This window comes from Amblyomma maculatum, chromosome 1 (assembly GCF_055883805.1).
Source record: "Amblyomma maculatum isolate TAMU_Amacu chromosome 1, ASM5588380v1, whole genome shotgun sequence".
NCBI classification, from domain to species: domain Eukaryota; kingdom Metazoa; phylum Arthropoda; class Arachnida; order Ixodida; family Ixodidae; genus Amblyomma; species Amblyomma maculatum.
In genome coordinates, this window is record NC_139344.1 from 290,285,070 (window position 1) to 290,304,206 (window position 19,137).

General features: G+C 46.0%; 1 protein-coding gene across 1 annotated transcript in view; it reads left to right on the plus strand.

Annotated features, from left to right (window-relative positions):
- The window catches only part of Tnks (tankyrase), a 334,637-nt gene that overhangs the window by 102,089 nt on the left and 213,411 nt on the right, over positions 1-19,137 (plus strand). The window contains exon 9 of the mRNA XM_084591573.1: positions 4,638-4,716. Coding sequence (XP_084447699.1) covers positions 4,638-4,716 — 79 coding nt within the window. The remainder of the gene's footprint in view (positions 1-4,637; positions 4,717-19,137) is intronic.

Below are 19,137 nucleotides of genomic sequence, written 5' to 3' on the forward strand. Positions count from 1 at the left end.
GCATCAGTGTATTATGATCCGGGATGCAGTTTGCACTGTAATTTGAACCCGCGGTGTCGTCGTAACGCAACCGCCGCCTTCTGGCTTTTGTTCCACGCCTACTTTTTATGGCTTCCAAAGGCTTGTTGCGTGCATGGTTACAATCTACCGTTTTCCGGCATCTCGATTGCAAGGGGAAAAAAAGAAACGATCGGCACAAAACAGTGCGTCGAGAAACGCGAGCGCAAAAGCAGACGCACGCGAAGAGGCAGTCACGGCGGCGAACGCAAAACAGAAAAAAAAAATGACGCGCTGATCACGCCAGCCAATAGGAGACGCGGAACGGCGCGCTTGACAACCAATCAGAGACCATAAACGGCCTTTGGAAAACCGGCGCTCGCAGCCATACCGCTTGAGCGTTGACATTTTGAGATAGCGCAAATTGTGCACAAAGGGTGATCGGCTGGCTGGAATGCTCGCGGTGTGCACGGGAGTTTCAAACAAATTTTCTCTTCTCGGGGGGGGGCATTTCGCGGCTGCTGTGATGTTTTGAAAACCGATTTTATCGCATTTCCTGACCGACTTCAGCCTTAATAATTTGAGTGCAGGTGCTTGAAAGGTTAAACCTTCAGAAAATTGGTGTTTCTCAAAATTGATTTTTTGACCATTTTCGACCATTCTAAGACCCGCGTCTCCCCTTAAATTGAGGTAGTGCTTGGCGTCGCGAAGTTCGTAATATCCGTTTTATGCCGAACCGCGTTCGCGATGGGAAGTTAAAAATACATGTTTTTGACAAAAATATTTCGGAAAATAATTCGTTATATGCGTGTTGGTTATATTGAGGTTTGACTGTAGTTTCTGCCTAAGTCCTCTGTTATTGTGATATAAGCTTCAATTATTCTGTGAGTCCGCAACAATTATCAAAAAGCACAACCGCGTTGATTTCAACTGTTAATGCGATTAAAAAAAATATGTTTCTTTTCTTTTTTTTTTTTTTTTCAAACGCGTTCCCACTCACAGCAATTCAGAATTGAGGGAGTCTTGCTAGCTGTGATCGGTGCATTGCCACTGAAAGCAAAGCCGAGCGCACTCTTTGCCGATTTATGTTTTGTTTGCAGCCTTTCGTGTGCCGTGTCAAAATCTTAAAACAAAGCGTTCGTTGTAAGGTGGAGCGGACCCCGGCGGACGAAACGCGCTCCCGGAAGGAGTAGGTGGATTTCTTTGCTTTCTCTTCAGCATTTTTTTTTTTTTGCAACACTTACATGGTGCGTGCATGCGTATGACGAAAGACACAAAAGTGGTCATAAAATGGCCCATTCTCACTCGCTTACGCTGTTGCAAATCAAACATACCCCGCCTTGTTCCGCTGTCTCACACGAGAAGCGAATGCCCGCTTCTCACGTGCGCTGCACGTACAGAGATACCACTTGTTCTGACCCAGTGGCGCCTTCATAGCAGCACACCTTCATCAGCTGCCTGTAGCCCAGACAACCATCTGCGTTGCACATACGTCTCCACACCACAGGTTGGTTTCGTGAAAATGGACGGAAAACGCATGTGCTTTTGAACAATGCCGCTACTGTAGAGAACTGCGCGCAGAAGGCATCGCGGCAGGAAGGGGAAAAGGGACGGAAAGATCGCGGCAGGAAGGGGAAAAGGGACGGAAACGGGTCCTTTGGCAGCGACTCCGCCGACAATGCAGCCGCCGCCGACCCTCCATAGGGCAGCCCTTGACGATAAGTGCTTCCCAAGGAGGATCTTCCACAAGCTTATTGATGGCCGCGAACAGGAACAACAGGAGGTGTAAAATTTCAAAACAGACAGTCCGTGTCGTGCATTCTAGTACCGAATGGTACCCAAAAAGCTGAGCGAACTTCACATATGTATTTGCTGTTTTATTTGCATATACCGTATTTACTTGCATAATGCTCACACTTTTTTTCACGGAAAATTGATGCAAAGTTGGGGGGTGCGATAATTATGCGGGGAAAATTTCGAGCAAATGTGTTGAGCGCTAAAAGCAAATTTAAATAGGTGAAAATCGGGATTCTTAGGTCACCTATTGTAAATATAACCAAAACATTATTTTCAAGCAGAACTTACCCTTGTTGTAAAAGTACAGGGTCACCAAAAGCACAAATTGCTAAAGCACCTTATTTACTGCACACAGCCTCATCATCACTTCCCGCGTCCCATGGTATAATGCTCACAGCAGACCATACAGTTCTACTCTTGATCAGAGACTTGATCCGAGTCCGAGTTGACACTGCAATCGCTGTCTCCAGTAGCGCACTACGCAGAACTCGTTGACGTCAAAGTGCCTGCTGGCAGCGCGGTTGCTATGCTGTAGGCCGTACTCGACAGCTTTTAGCTTAAAAGCAGCTGTTTAACTTGCGTACCGCCACCGCCCCACCGCGATGCAGCACCAAGAACACGGTAGACGGTGGAACAAATCAAGTAACACTGACGGAATGAAGGAACAATAACGAGACGCGGAGACCACTCGCAAAATGGCGAAGACTACGAGCACCATGGAAAAAAGAAAAAAAGAAAAAAAAAGACGCATAACCAATGATGATGGTCTACCCGGGCACGCAATCGCCGCCTGGTAGCGCGTACACACTACGAGGCCAGCTAGGTTCAGTGGCGCTCCAAAGATGGTACTTGTTACTACTAACAGACGACTCTCGCTGTGGTAATATTGGTGGTGCGATGATTATGCGAGTAAGAGAATTAAGCGATTAAATACGGTATTCGTTTGCTTTTTGTAATGTTTTCATTTTCTCTTTACATCCCTAACACATCATAAACATTACCATGGATTAAAAAGTATTTGCAGTCTGTAAATAGTCCTGAACTGCTACTATATTCAACTGGCACTGCTTTCTCCCTTGGGTATTTGGTTTAAACTAGCCTGTCGTTCGCAGGCCTGAGCCTGGTCCAGGCCCATACTTTCACAGGCCCTCACCTGGCCCGGGCCCGCGGCTGTAAAGCCCGTGCCCGGCCCAGGCCCGCCAATAAAATGCTTTACCCGGCCTGCGGGCCGGGCCGGGCCAGGGCTTTCGGGTAACTCCGAGCCAGTGCAGTGCTCGTGTCTGATCATGTCTACTATAGAATCTTTCAGTGTGTGGTGAGTGCGTGCTTGGTCAGCCACTAAAAATGATGCATTCAGTATAAAGAAAAGGAGTAACTGAAAAACAGCAGTAATAAATTATTGAAATGACACAAGACTTTGTTCGAACAGCCAGCCAAGAAAGGTGCATACATGACAGAGAATAGCATAGGACAAGGACTGAAATTTTTACTGTAAAACCCCATTACAGTGCAGTCCACTTATAACGATATTGAGAAAACCTGAAAATGCGATCGTTATAACCGATTATCGTTATATCTGGACCGGCAAAAAAAAAAAAAAAAAAAAAGGAGGGAAGAAAAAAAGCACTCCCATGTATTTTCCCATGCTGTAGGCTTGCCTACTTACTAGCGATGAGTAAATCTGGTTGAACAATGCTAATCATCGTAAAGAGCACTAAATACTTTATTACAATATACATCAGTAGCCATAAAGTAACTTAAGCATACTTAAAGTCTGAAAGTCGCACTCGCTTGAGCAGCGCTGAAGCTTGACAATCGCTGTGAGCATCGCTTCCAGTAGGGTGTTCGCTGGCGGCGGTCCTTTTTGCATGCATGAAACCGATTAGTGGCTGGATGAACTGAAGGATATCCCCAGTCTTGATGTCCATTAAAATCGTAAAGTGCGAATGTCCGTATTTTTTCACGAGGCTTTCAACCTTGAAACCCTGCCAAAAATCCCGATGAATCTGCCGTTTCATCTCTTGAGCTATCGCGCTGTCCATCTATGTGGTCGTCGCCATCTGCCATGGACACGGAATCGGTGATGGCGATGACAATACCCTTTGTGCGCAGCAGCACCCTTTGTGCGGCTGCGATTGCGATGATGATAGTGCTAATTTTATTCTGTTTTCATCGCATATCACCGTTTGCCGCACATGTCGAGTTTTCACGTCATTGTCTTCTAAATATTTTATTTTTTATTGAATATTCAGTCACATTTTCATGATAAACACCTACTGGGCGGCGATAACTCTATTGTTGTATCCAATGTACCGCCGATAATCGATCGTTATATCTGGTTTATTTTTGCATAGACGCAATGGAAAAAATAATAAATCACAAGAACTTGGGCGCTATAAGCGATACATTGTTATATCTGGTATCGTTATAAGTGGACTGCACTGTAATACATAGTTGGCGGAGACGCTGGAAAAGTATGCACTATACTGTAGTACACCTTAACCGACCAGTACAAATTTGCCATTACTCTCAAATAAGAAAACTTCAGGCACAGTGAATTTTCCACGGATACACGTACGTACGTGCATTTTATTGCTGTGCTACCGCCTAGAAATCCGTCATTTTCAGTTGTTATCGTGGTAGTCGCGCGGTAACAACAGCAGCCTCAAAAACAGCGAGACTTATGTTCGTCTTGAAGGGAGTGTATTGTATTTTTTCTTTTGGCCTCTGTTGTCAGTGATATCAACCTTTTTCTCATTAGAGTGCTGTAATCTATCAATGCGGGGCAGCTTCAGCTTGTTGTAAGGGCTTGTCTCTTAGTGATGTGGGTGCTCTCTTTTCAGGTATTTGACAGCCTTACATCTGGCAGCTGACAAGTCTCATTTTGATGTGGTGGATGTTCTACTCAAGAATGGTGCTAAGGTGAGTCCATGCAGAGTGTAGATTACACTCTCCTGCTGGAGAGTCATATTCACTGGCACATTTGATATTCAGTTATATGAGGGTGACCAAAAAGTAGTGTCCCTCTTTTTTTTTTCTTTCTCGAACACTGTTCATTCAAAATTCACAGTACAAATATTTCAGCAGAATATCTGCTGGCTCTAACTTTTAATGAACAGTAGAATCTCGACACAATTACAGTTGATACGAATTTTGGGATGATTTTGAGTGTCCCAAACTGCCTACATTATACAGAATACCATGCGATTTGGGGTTATAAGAGCAGTTTTTCAAACCAACATGGATGATAAGAATGCGTGACCGGTGTGACCACTCAGACAAGTGAGCGAGCACGATCCCTGCTAGGAATGCACTGCCCCCTTTACCCCCTTTCCCACCGCCAATGAACCTTGGCACCTTACGAACTGGTTGCCAGGCCCGCTCATTTTATTTCGTGTCCTGCAAGGTCAGTCACGTGGATAATGTTACGCAGTTGCTAACTGGCCTATGGCGTCTTGCAAACTTTTGAAGCTTCTTGTTGCCGCTCCATTCAGCCGATACATCCTTTGCTGCAACTGTGTTTCGTGCTGTGCTGCGAAGATGACGCCGACTTTGCCCGCCTAAACGTGGCTGTACAAGAACGCTAGCTAAGTGTGTGCTGTTCAACATGTCATGGAAGGAAGGATCTTTCTTTTAAAGGGAAGCTCGAAACTTTAAAGAAGGTTGATGAGCACCCGAAGAAAATAACGACTTGGCGTACGAGCTAGGACTAGCACCATTGATGCTCTGCAGTTTTATTGGCAGCGAGATATTATTTTGAAGAATACTCAGCACTTCAGCGTCAGCGTTAGCAAAGAGTGCCGTACATGTGAAACTAGAAGAAGTTCTAGTGACATGGTTTTGTGAGACGACTGCAGCCAGCATCAACGTGGTCGGCAAGGAGCTACGAGAGAAACCCGATGACATTTCTCTTGGCTTCGAAAATATTAAAGCGTCTGGATGGTGGCTTCATTGCTTTAAAGAAAGGCATGGGCTTGTTTACAAAATTGTTTGTGGAGAAGGCAAAAAGGTGGACGAGATGGCTGTTGGCGACCAGATTGACTTGCTGCCAGCGCTGGCCTCGGGGTACGTACCATGCGATGTGTTTAGTGCCGATGAGGCAGGTGTCTTTTTCAACCTGAAACGGAGCAAGAGTTCGTGTGTGAAGGGCCAAGTTTGGCAGGGCAGCCAGAGAAGTAAAGAAAGAGCGTCCATATTTTTCTGTTCCAATGCCGATGGTTCCGAAAAAATGATGCTCACCATTATCAGCAAGGCGAAGCAATCGAGATGCTTTTGAATGGCTGGACGTTTGCCTTGCGTGTACAAAGCTAATAAGAAAGTCTGGATAACTGTGAATGTTTTTCAAGGGTTTCTGGTAGGCTTAAATTGAAAAATGGCATTAGAAAAAATCTTGCATTTTGTTGATCCGTGCTCTGCCCTTCCTCGGCAATTGGCATGAAATAGTGTCACAGTCATATTCTTTACTGCTAACATGACGAACCACTTGCAGTTGTCGGATGCTGGAATAATCCAGAACGTGAAACATTATTTCAAAATGTGAAATATTATTTCAAGGGCCTTTTATTGAGTATAGGGTGCCTCGATGTGCACATCTCCGCTTAGAGTGATGTCACTCTACTAGTCAGCGCTGCCAAAGTCGGTTCTGGTGAGCGCTGTCCACCATTTTGTTGTTCAGGTGGCGTATTCGTAACACTGCTGCGTCCACATTGCTTTGTTCCATGCAAAATGCCTGGATGTTGTGTTTCACAGCAGTTGAGTGATTCGAGAAATGTTTGGTGAGAGGTTGATGAGATTTCGAGAGGCCAAAAAAAATAAAAGGTGTGTTGAGGTAAAAAAAATTCAGTCTTATTAAACTATTTACGGTAATTGACTAGAACTACAATTGATTCAATGCAATTATAAATTACATAAGCTATCGAACACAACACTTGGGGGGAGCTTGTCCAGACTGGCGTCGATCTCGCGTCTGTTCTTCTATGCGAGCCACTCTGGTCAATATAATGAATTACTAGTTCCGAAATATAGTTTGGAGCTTGTCTAGACTGGAGTCGATCTCGTCTTTGTTCGTTTGTGCGAGCCATTCTCGTCAATATAATGAATTTCTAGTTCCGAAATATAGTTTGGAGCTTGTCTAGACTGGAGTCGATCTCGTCTTTGTTCGTTTGTGCGAGCCATTCTCGTCAATATAATGAATTTCTAGTTCCGAACTCTAGTTTGGAGCTTGTCCAGACTGGCGTCGATCTCGCGTCTGTTCTATGCGAGCCATTCTGGTCAATATAATGAATTTCTAGTTCAGAAATATAGTTTGGAGCTTGCCCAGACTGGCGTCGATCTCGCGTCTGTTCTTCTATGCGAGCGATTCTGGTCAATATAATGAATTTCTAGTTCCGAAATATAGTTTTGAGCTTGTCTAGACTGGAGTCGATCTCGTGTTTGTTCGTTTGTGCGAGCCATTCTCGACAATATAATGAATTTCTAGTTCCGAACTCTAGTTTGGAGCTTGTCCAGACTGGTGTCGATCTCGCGTCTGTTCTTCTATGCGAGCCATTCTGGTCACTATAATGGTCACTATAATGAAGTTTGAGATAAATTGATTTTCTTCTTTTTGTGCCGCGCATGATTTGCTTGAAATGAGATAAGCGGAGCAAGTACTGCATTTTGACTTCTTCATGAACTTTCTAGCGACATATCCTGCAATATAAGCTATGAGACGGCTAGAACTGTGCCTAGTGACGTATCTGTGGTCGTCTGAAGGAAGGGAATTCAAAGTAGCTTCGACGTCCTCGAGCCTTCCCTCGTCAACCAAACGGTCAAGCTCATCAATAGGATTTGAAAGAAGCTGGGTAGGTTTCTCGCTTGTACGGCTAATTCCAAGTAAGGCATTTACAATTTCAGCATTACAATTTCCTGTCTTTGGGGGCTTCGCTAAGTTGTAAAATGCCAGGGCATTAACTGTCACTAAAAATTGAGCCGGCGTGGGATGATCGTTGCAGCCATTAAATTGCCTCACGATGCCGAAGAGGTTTTCTAGTTTGTCTTGGCTTAGTCTCGATGTGATAATGTATGTAAAACCGCATTTTGCAGATAAGTAGTCGACGAGGTCGACTGTGGACTGCAAAGTTATCCGAAGGCCTTCCGTGGTGCTGTTGCTTAGGAAACCATGCTTAGAGTCAACCATGCTTTGAGTGTATTTCGAGAAGGGAAGGGTTCGAATAGGGAAGTCAGCAGAAAGAGCGCGCAATGAGCAAGAAGAAAGAACGAAAGGAAAAGAGCATTCAGTAAAAGAAGGGGGGGGCGAAAGTCATACGAGACAGACGGAACTGTGACTGTGCTCTCTGCAAACATGTGTTTTCCTGCTTGACCAATCATCGCTCTTCGCTCAACAACGCGCCATAGTACAACAGCCAGAGAAGCAACGCGATGCAACAAAATTCACGCAGGAAACGAGCCGCAGAAGCAGACGCCCCAAGCGTTTCCTCTGCGGCGCGCGCGCTTGTGATGCGCTCCTACGGCTGACAGCGCCACCTGCGCTTTTCATCGCTCCGGCGACCACGTCGCTCTTATTGCCGCGCGCCGAAGACGGCACACTTCCCAATTCTAGAACACTATAACGCCATGTTGGCTTGCCCTTCATACGCGATTTTGTGAAGCGCAGACCGCCGTGCTGAGCTAAACTGCCTGAAATGTCTCGCAGTTTGACAGGAATGGAACATTTTTCACCTTGCGGTTGCCCTGTTAAACGCGACATCACGCAAAACTAGCCTTTCGCAAAACCGCCTCATGCCATGTCACGTCACTGCGGCGGCCAGCACGCCTTGTCATGCCTGTTAGCTTGCCCTGCACGCGCGACTTTGTGAAGCGCAGTCGCCGCCGTACTGAGCTAAACTGCCTGAAATTCTGCACAGTTTGACAAGAAAGTCAAGAATGCAACATTTCTCACCTTACCGTCGCCCTTTTGAACGCGACACTTAGGAAAACTAGTCGTTCGGCAAACTGCGTCAGGCCTGGCCGCACCAGCCGGCTACGGCAAGTTGGCGCAACGGCGTGTCTTGGTGCTTCGCATGCCACTTTGCCCAGCGGGCTGAGATAAACTGTTCGAAATGCAGCTCAGTTTCGCAGGAACACAACATATTAAACCTCGCCGCAGTTGGAAACTGCAGGAGCGTTACGAACTGCGCCTGAACATCCGGCGCGCCTGTTCACGAGCTGCGAAACTTAATTGGCACCGGCCGGCGTGGTCATGGTAAACTGCTTCAAATGCAGCGTAGTTCAGCAAAAAACGCTGCTCACCTTGACGTCGTTTCAAACCGCAGTCGTTCCGCGTAGCAGCCCACGAGAGATAAAATATACGGTCTGTGCCGCAGAGGCGCGGCGAGGCACGAGCCGACAACTGCTCGCTCCCTTCGACACCTTTTTGTCGTCTGCTCCGGCGGGCTACCGCTGCGAGTGCCGTCGCGCGCGCGTCCGCGCATGTCCATGCTGGTGCCGCCATTCATCAATTGGCGGCAGCGCAACAAGTCGCGCGTCATTTCCTGGGGCCAGTTTTCGCCGAGTGTCCACTCTTTACCAATCTCTTTTTCTATGACCTTGTTTTGTGGCTCGTACAGCAGAGGGACGCAGTTCCAACAAGTTGGAAATTTTTTGCTCTGTCGCTGCCGCTCGTCGCTGAGATCGCTTAATCGCTTGCATGTGAGCGAGCTGGCTTTAACGCTTTTTTTTTTTTTTTTTTCAAAATTTCTCGTGTGTAAAAGTGGAGGGTGGGCTCATTATGCTAGTGAGTGGATGACGCGACAAATACAGTATTGTTTTTTTTCATCGTAAGTGCCGTCACAAGTCAATTTCTGTATATCGAATTATCGATATCTCAAACTATTTCTCGATGCCCTTCGAGTTTAATATATCCGGGTTTGACTGTATTAACACTCAGCTCCCCCATGAAGCATCGGTACTGATTCCAAAGTCGTGGGCTGCAGCGTCAGCGTTTCGGCCGAAGCAAAATGAAAAAAATCCCGTGTGTTGTGCAATGTTAGTGCACCTCAAATAGAGCTCGGCCATCTAAAATCTCTTGGAACACTATGCTACAGTGTCTCTCGATAGTGGCCCATGGGTCGCATAAAACCCCTACAACAGATTTGAAAATTTATAATTTAGTTTTGCAGGTCTCGAGTCCAGTGTTGAACATCCTTGAGCAAAGAGGTTAATGATCGTGTGAGTGGGCTTACACTTATGCACTCATATACACACACATATGTGCGCAAACACACAGTGATTGCCTGTCGGGACGCACATGCAGACACGCACCCACACTCGCAGGTGCACACAGACATAAAGTATATGCCCTGTGCACCAACATTACTAATCTCCGCTGAGATTCTGCGGTGAAAAGCGGCCCCTTTCCACTCCCGCTCGCGAGATGGCGCTTCCTCTATGGTTAGCCGGTCGCACAAGTGTTGCAAAGCCAGCGCTGCGTGTTTAACGGCAATTTACGCAGATAATTGCGCTTCAGGCGAATGATTTCATAGTGTAAGACAGTTTATTGCAAAAAAGAGCAGAATTATAGTGCAAACAAGGTGGCATTGAAACTACGAGAACGATCGCATTTGACTGAGATATGGTCAAGATTCGTCAATTGCTACATGGAATCCTTATCTGCGCAGCTTGAAATATGAATCGAGTCCGTGTTCTTCGGTAGGGTATCGGGCGTTGTTTTTAATTCAGTTTTGCCTGTAGCTACTGTCAGCAGCGAGCCCCGCAACACCAGTAATCGAAATGTCGCAAAAACCCCTTGCCAAAACCCAAAGCCAACAACCATCTGGCAAGGATAACTTTTTAAAGGCGAGATACTATAAAACTCGGCAAATGACAGGAAAAGCAAATGTACATCTTAGGAAAAACAATTTGCTGAAGCTATAGAAAAACCATTTTATTAGCAGTGCACATTTCAAAGAGCTAGAATCACAACAGAGATGCTTTTTTGTTTGTTACAGCCACCTCTTATTTGCTCCTTAGCCAGCAGTGTGCAGTATCTGGAAGGTGAATGGCGACATACGCTCAGTACAGCCTAATCGAATCAATTTACAACTGGAATCCTTTTTTGTATTGGGCTAAGAGGAGATACACCTTTCTAACTTTCAGTGTCTTGGAAACTAAGGTATGTCCCCTTCTAGCCAATGCAAAAAGGACTCCAGTTCATGCAGAAAGAATCTTCAGGACATGGTCACCATGCAAATGCATCTCATGTTGTTTACGAGGTTCCCTTGTTGTGCGGTCGTTCCTGCATAGGACAATCTGGGCGCTGTTTTAATGAGCGTGCTCTGGCGCAGAAGCGAATTAGCACTGGCAGTCTCACCCTGCATTGCAAGAGCTGCGACAGCCATTTACCTTTGAAAAAATAAAACATCGCAGGCAAATCACCGAGAGGGTGACAGCTGCTTAGCTCTCCATGTTTATCACTATCAAGAAATGCAATTGAATTCTTAAAGGGACACTGCAGCACTTTTTGCAAAAATTGGGCTTTCAACAGAAACCTACAGTTTTTTATGCTGCGAAGTCGAATATCAGATTGAAACTAGGCAGAAGAAAGCAGAAATAGCCTTTCTTCAGCAGAATAAGCAGCCCGCGCGACTGGGCTCACCGCGGTTCGCGCCGCCGCCTGTGATTGGCCAAAACGTCGGGTGACTACATTTGGAGGACCAGAGAAGCTGCCGACGCGACTCCTTTGCTGCGCTGTATGCTGATCGCAGCTCTTTGGGTTTTGTGAATGCCATTTCCACACGAATCACCCTCGGGATTTTCACCGCATGTACCCGTACCAGATGCGGCCCACAAATGATGCAGCATTTCTGTTGTGGGGAGCCTAGGTTTGGCAGGAAAACTTGCTTTGGTTAAAGTAAGGCATTTTGAAAAGTAGTGTGTGTCATTATTAACAGAAACTACATGGCCCTCAGTGAAACCTCGCGCGTATATTCCTGGGAAGGAAGGGCAGCAAACAATGCCCTAGCAGACTACCTCTGTCTCAAGCCTCTTACCCTGCACGAAAGGTCATTATTGTGAAAAATGAACCCAAGGCTTGGTGTACCAAATCCTGCTTTGAGCGCCAGTCGCCGTATCTCGGGGAAACGAAGAATTTTATAGAACGGGTGAAGCAGTACACAGCTGTCACCAGACGAATGAACAATACGCAAAGCGCGGTTGCCGAGCTCTGCAATGCATACGAGGTACTGACGGGGCTATTGTGCTGGAGACCAAGTCAAATGCACGCAGAATGCTGCTTGAGTCATAGAACATTTAGCAGACGTAGAGAACCTTTCCTTTTTTATCGTACTCTCACAATACACGTTTAGTGAATTGACGGCTGATGCATGTGGAAGGCCAAGCTGAAGCTTCTCCGCACCCATACCTTAACGAGAAAATCATGTTCCGAAATGTGTTTTCTTACAAGAGCCTCGTCGTTTTTATTTCCAACTTAATTTGCATCCCCAAACAAGACAGGACTATGTAAAATGACGAGGCAGCAACGGGTGCAAAATTGCGATGCCATATATGAACAAATTCGATGATTGCTTGCTTGGACGCGTCGAAGGAAACCTCCTTACCTGAATGCGCCTGTACCCAGCTGAGCGGTACACTCCTTATCTTCTAATAATGCTGCCATAAAAGTACCACGAACCTATCCGGCACGTGCGGTGCTGGAAAGGATCCCGCAAAGCCTTCACATCCTAGCTGCGACACAGCAGTGGGCTCTTCTTAATCATCTGCTAGTTCACAAAAATCATCAGCACGTGCTGCTGATGAGTTGTTCGTGTTTAGCACAGAAGCCATTGCGCGCATTTTTTGCATACACACACACACACAAAAAAAGAAACGAGACACCCGAAGACAACCATGCACCGATGCTGTCTGCCCGTCCCATCGCGAGATTCCACTCTATAAATGGATCGCAATCAACGCTAACTGAAATGGTTCCCATACAAATGAGACCTGAACAGACATGAGCATCCTCACGAGGGTGAACCCTCATTAAGGCGTCCTCACCCTCACCTCGTGAGGATTTTATTCAGTGAGGTGAGGGCGAGGGAGGATCGGCGCTGAAAAATTTGTGAGGACGAGGGTGAGGGAGGGCAAAGACGGTGAGGTGGAGGGAATGAAAGATACAGAGTTTGAGGGGAGAGGGCAAACCTTCCACAAAAGGCGTATTTATAGTAAGAAAAAGCATGCGGCAACACGAAAGGCAGGAGGGACCACACACTTCGTCCTCCACTAGGGTTTTGTTGTATAGAAAACAGATGGAATGGGGCACAGGCACTGCAGCAAAAAGAAGCAGGAACGAAAGCCACAAAGTTGGCCTGGTGCTCATGGTGAAGAAAAGTCTAAAAACGACACTAGAGAGCTGCAGGGAGTCACCGAAAGCGATGTCGCTGTTTCCAGCCTCATGGAACACGACGGGACTGAGGAAATGCACAGGATAGCCGTTTCTAACTGCTAACATTTTTTTTTTTTTGACATTCAGGCAAAAGCAGGTCCAGAGGAAAAAAAAATGCGTCCAAAATAGCTGGGATGCGCAGTAGAAACGTTGAACACAAAATACCGAGGTGGGGTGATCTTATCTGTTGTGACCGCCTGCCATACGTTTTTTTTTTTTCCCTCCTTCAGAGTGGCTTGCATGAGTAGTTGACGTATGAGAAGTATTTCTTGACAGTGTTTCGTGACTGCCCAGTTAGTAAGATTTTACGTAAAACTTTCATGAAAAGTGTAAATTACAATTCGCAACACGGAAAATAAATAACAGTGAATTTGTGCTGATAAGAGCTCCAAAAAAATAAACCGCAGTTCAATACCCGATGCAATCTTTGTTATGTGTTTGCAGAAACAAGCAGAATTTTCTTATTTTTTTTACCATTTTTTGCTTTGTTGTGAATTAGAAAAATCTTCATATCGTGCATTAATATGCGCGGCACCTAATTACAATGCATTGTTTTTTCTGTAATTTCTATAACATTAGGTTTTAGTTTATCTATGTCCTTAAGATAGTTTTCTTCAGATGGTTTTTAATATCGTTAGTGAAGTAACAGCCTGTGAGCATTGAGCACAATTTCACGAAAGAGTTGTTTCATTTCCTGTATCCAAAGAGTGTGTTCGCATTTCGTGTTAACCTGTTGAAATCCTGTACCGGAGTAAGGTTCTCCTATTCTTTGATTTTAACCTCCGTTCTGTAGTCAGAATAAGTTTAATGCATCATAATACCCGACGATCGTAAGGCATTATGTTATGACAGACTCACGCATTACAGGGTATGACAATGCCGAACTGGGTTCTATGAACCTCGGCCGAATGCGCTTCCAGGTTGGCTTCAGCTATGAGGTGCCAGCGCAAGGGTGCTTGCAGTTCTTAGATACATTTGTTGCTGTTCGCAAAATCAAAGTGTGCTGGTGGTATGAGCCTCGCTAAAAAAAAGGTATTTTAAACCACTAGTCAGCTCATTTTAAGTTTCCAAGGGCATTGCTAAGAAACTACCTGCATGCCGCTCTTGACAAATCGTGCCTACATGAAATGACACATAGCACAGATGTTTGGCTGAAAACACTGATCAGTGCAGGATTTTCCTGTTAGGTGGTTACCCTGTTTTAAAGGGCCTTGCTAATGATGCTAGGGATGTAAAGGAGCACCGCTGAGCTGAAGAAGCGCAAAGTACAAGACCCATTGCCATTTCATATTACTATCAAATCTCCCACCGCTTAAAAAACATGGCTCAGAAAGGTGACGTCCTTGTAGTCATCACTGCACCAAAAATATTGGCTGGTGTGTGCAATATGATGCAGGGATGTAGCATCAAGCGCGTAGGCAGGTTTGTCCCGAGGAAGGGTGCGTTCGTTTACCGTACACGGCTGCCATATGCCAAAAGCTACATAGAACAAATTGGATGTTGCAAAAACGGCACACTTCAAGCTGCGCGCACGAGTAGGCGCACTGGCGGGAGGAAAAGAAAGGGGGGGGGACTGAACGTCTGTTGCCGCCACTGCATCCGAACCGAGGCTGCGACTCGATTCCGTGAAATGACAATTTTGAAGAAGTTCGCGTCTAAACTCAGCAGAAAAGTATACGAAGCATACTGCATTAAGATGGAATTCACTACTTGTGTTAGCAATTGAGGCCTCGGTCGCCTTATCCGATAACTTGAGGAGTTTAAATATCCCACACATGTCAGCATGCCAGTCTTCTTAGTTTGCCATTACTTTGCTAAGATCACCTTGACTGTAGGGGTGGACCATGTTTATGTCGACTTTCAACGGCTTCTTATTCAAAGCATGATTTCCTGTGCTTGGTACGTCACAATATAAAGCGAAAAAATGATGCTGGTTCAATGCTGCAGAAATAACGCAACCACTGAAATCAAATTTTCAACTGACATATAGTGGGGTTTATATCGAGGAAAGCTACAATGCGTCTCTTCACACTCGGTGATAGAGATCCGCAAGGGCTGGGCCCGACCCGCCGTGGAGTGTTTTTTACCTATTGAGATAAGAGGGTGACATTGAAGTCCAGCCCTCCAGGACGCTTGGATCTTGAGTACAGGCTGTAATTTTAGCTTACGACTTTATGAGATCGTTTTAATAAGTATCCCAACAAGATGGCAAGCTGAGATGAAGTACCTGTATGCATGCTGCTAAGGCTAGAGTCGCACCAGAGAGCACCTGTCTCGGATACTGTTAAAACATCTGCCAGGTCTGAACAAAAGGAAGACTTCGGGGAAGAAAGCTTCGAGGGTTTGCGTGATACCTGCTCTCGAACGCTACCCTTCAGCGCCTCAAACTCACTCAAAGACTGACTCAATAAAGCAGACAGCTGAGGTTAAATGAAATCCAATTCCGTGTAGTCATGGTATGTCCTTGGATCTCTAGCTGGCAGGTTGAAATTATGACACCACTGCCTTTTGTACACCTGATTCTGCTTAGCCATTTCTGTGTAGGGAAAGAGGCTTCCTCTCTTCCGCGGATTCTCCGTGTTGTGCAAGCACTTGTTCGCTCCTCTGTGAGCGAAATGCCTGCTTTCAGATAGCTTCCTGTCCCTTTTTCTGCCTTGTGCCAAACACACGCATACACCATGTGTGTGTTGCTAAACAAACTAAAAATGAAGCAACGAAAGCAGCGAAATTCGTACTAGGCCGGGAAGATGTTTCATTCGGCGGGCTACAGTGTTCTAGAAGGCTGTAGCCGTAACGTTGTTAGCCGGGGCGCACCTCAGCCTGCGCACACGAGAGCTTTGCGTGGTGGCGCTTCGTTTGAAGACTGACTCGGCGCTGCTGGGAGGCGACAGATAAAGCACAAAGCAAGCAAGTGTGCGTCGGGCTTTGCCCCATGTGGTAATGCGTCGACGACAGACTATACTCCCTTCACTGCGAGGGCAGCTGTCAATAGTAAAGCTGCTTGAAAAGGGGGGAAAAAAAAAAAAAAAAACCTTCTGCGGGGCAGGCAGACCACGCACGCTGGTCCACGGCCGGGCTCAAGCAGCGGCTGTGGCTGGTCTTATCAGATCTCCCTGAGGTGGCGGGTGAAGACATGGGTGCATGTGGCAGCAGTACTCTCAGAAGGGTACACACACGTCCACCACCGTTCATTCCTTTCCAGCTCTCTCTTTCCAAAGGGTTTTCCTTCTGTTCAATTCCCCCCCAATGCATAAAAAAAAAAAGAAAAAAAAACTGCGAACGGCAGGGAACGGCTGGGGAAGGACCCACTGACCCCCTCAAAATTTATGCTTCAGTGTGATAGCGTTTTCCTGCTACTTGAATTACATTGTTCTGTTGCCGTATATGCCTCATGCTTTCTCCGTCTGCGACTGGCTAGAAGTTCGTATCTCCTCCTGCCTCATGCGGTGTAGAGTATTTCGTCTATTAAGTAAAAACTTTAGCGCAAAAAAAGAACACAAAGGACAAAGAAGAACACATAAGACGTTTGACGAGCGCTCATCAAACGTCTTATGTGTTCTTCTTTGTCCTTTGTGATCTTTTTTTTGCGCTAAAGTTTTTACTTAATGAATCACCAACTAGCCCGGCAACATGCTCTCCTCAACAGTATTTCGTCTATCTCCTTCAAATATCGAGTGTGAACTGGTGGACAGGTTTGCCCGGTAATCTATTCCAGTTGTTATTTTCCTTCCTCCTCGAAGTTTCGCCTTTGATTGACATGTCTAGGACACTGTCTGAATTGTTCTTTGCACCTTTCATAGCCCCTGGCTTCCTCGTGCAGTGCATATCTCATTCTCAGCAGCTGTCGGAACAAGTACCAGATGGCTCTTGCCAGTGATTCGCTACAAGATGAACGCAGCCAAGTCCATTATTAGCTCCGAGAAATTCGGATTGCTAAATGATCAACTCGGCTTGACACCGCCGAAAACAGACTCAGAGAAGAATAGCTGGCGCCTACTTCGACTCATTATAACGTTGACATAGATAAAAAATAATGAAAGAGCTAGAATATTAAAACTGCTAGACTTGAGGTTGAGGGTGAGGGAGGGCAAACGAAATTAGGGTGAGGGTGAGTGAGGACCAGCAATATTTTTTGGGTGAGGGCGAGGTAGGGCCAGGAAAATATTTAAAGTGAAGATGAGGGTGAGGGAGGACTGCCAATTGGAAAATGAGGGCGAAGGAGGAAAGGCCAAAATGAGGGCATTTGCCCATCTCTGGACCTCAATAGTCAGAAAGTAATGGAACTACGAAGTACAAGCTTTACCTCCCTTTTCTTCCTTTAATAACTGCGGTTATAGGAAATGATGACTGTCCCGGCTCTTTTGTGCAAGGAAACAGAAGGAACCTCATCATGGTTCAGCCATGCCGTTTTGCCAAAGCTCTATAGAAATAGCATTAGCAACAAACTGCATGTAGTCACAATCACAAAAATGCTTCGAGTAGAACGTTTCTTTTGCTCGGCTTGAATCTATCTCTCTTCTCAGCAACGCCGCATTGCGTCGCAAGCTTTTAACACAATGGAAGATTACATTGTCGCTTCCACAGCTGTTAGTGCATCCAAACACGAGTTGTGTTGTATCAAGTGCACAACACTAAGTTGTTGTGTTTTGTACGTCCGCAACGCACGCAAGACGAGGAACAGCACACGCCGAAAGCCCCTTCCGTTGGCTCTGAATGCCTCCGGCTCCTCACGGTGACGGCATGACGGATGGAGAAGCGAGGTTTCTCTCTCATCTTTCCTCCTCTGTAGCAGTAGCGCGGGGCGCGGGAAATCTGAATTCCGGGCTTTCAGTCGGCGACTGCGTAAGTGTTTTATGCATATTCGAAAAAATAACTTCACAGGCATGATCAAAAAATAATCTACTTCAAAAATCTATAGTATTGGCGCATTTGAAAACCGCTGCAGTGTCACTTTAAGGAGAAGTCATCAGAACTCTTCAACAGTTGTAATGGACGCACTTCCTATTGCTATCCCTACTTCGTGCACAATTTCATTCGTGCGTGTTCCTTATTTTGTTATTCAGATGGTCACTCTGATTCCCTGCTTTCACTAAATAAATTTAGTTGAATGTATGCGATCTGTGTGTGCACGTTCGTGTATTTTTTCGTCCCGTCTTCGTGCGTTTTTGAATTTTCTGGAACTACAGTCAGTCAGCCTAATTTCATGCCTTACTCCCAGAAAATGTTAGTACTGACACCAGCTTTATATAATATAGCCATCAATCGTTAACCCTATGTACACTCAACATCTTTGCTGTGGCATGTATGCTTTATGCACCCTTCCTTGAATTCGGTCCGATAAATATCATCGGATGCAACACGGGTCCTGAAGTGCCGATGACATTGCGTAGGCGATGTACCTTGATTTTTGAAGGGCTAACTCTAGCTGGACAGTTGCGTCTCACATGGGCAGCGCCTCATGAAGATGTGCAGGTTGCAGACGCCGCTGTGTTGTGTTGCAGATGAAGTATACTACGCATGATCGACACGAACTGTGTAGATAAATCTTGCGAGAACTCACAGGGGCAGTGATCAACATGCAACACAGCTCAAGGCAACAAAGAAATGTCAGTTAAAAGATCGCGTGTATGTTGACTGTGGCGGGGGCAGCATTGATACGGAGGCCAGAGGTTGCCAAACCGGTCGAACAGCGACAAGTGCGGCCCCGCTCGATGGGACAAGGAAGGGTGACACCCGCGGCGCCGGAGTTTGCAAACTGGAAAAGTAATCTAGTAACGTTGTCGTGCACAGACTATAGGGGCTCGCCACTGAAAGCTGCCTAGTGGTTGTTTTCAAAAGTCCTTCCGGGATACGAAATGCGGCTGCTGATGCGTTGCTATGAGGATTGCCGATGCCTGCGGTGTCATTTTTTTTTTTTTTTC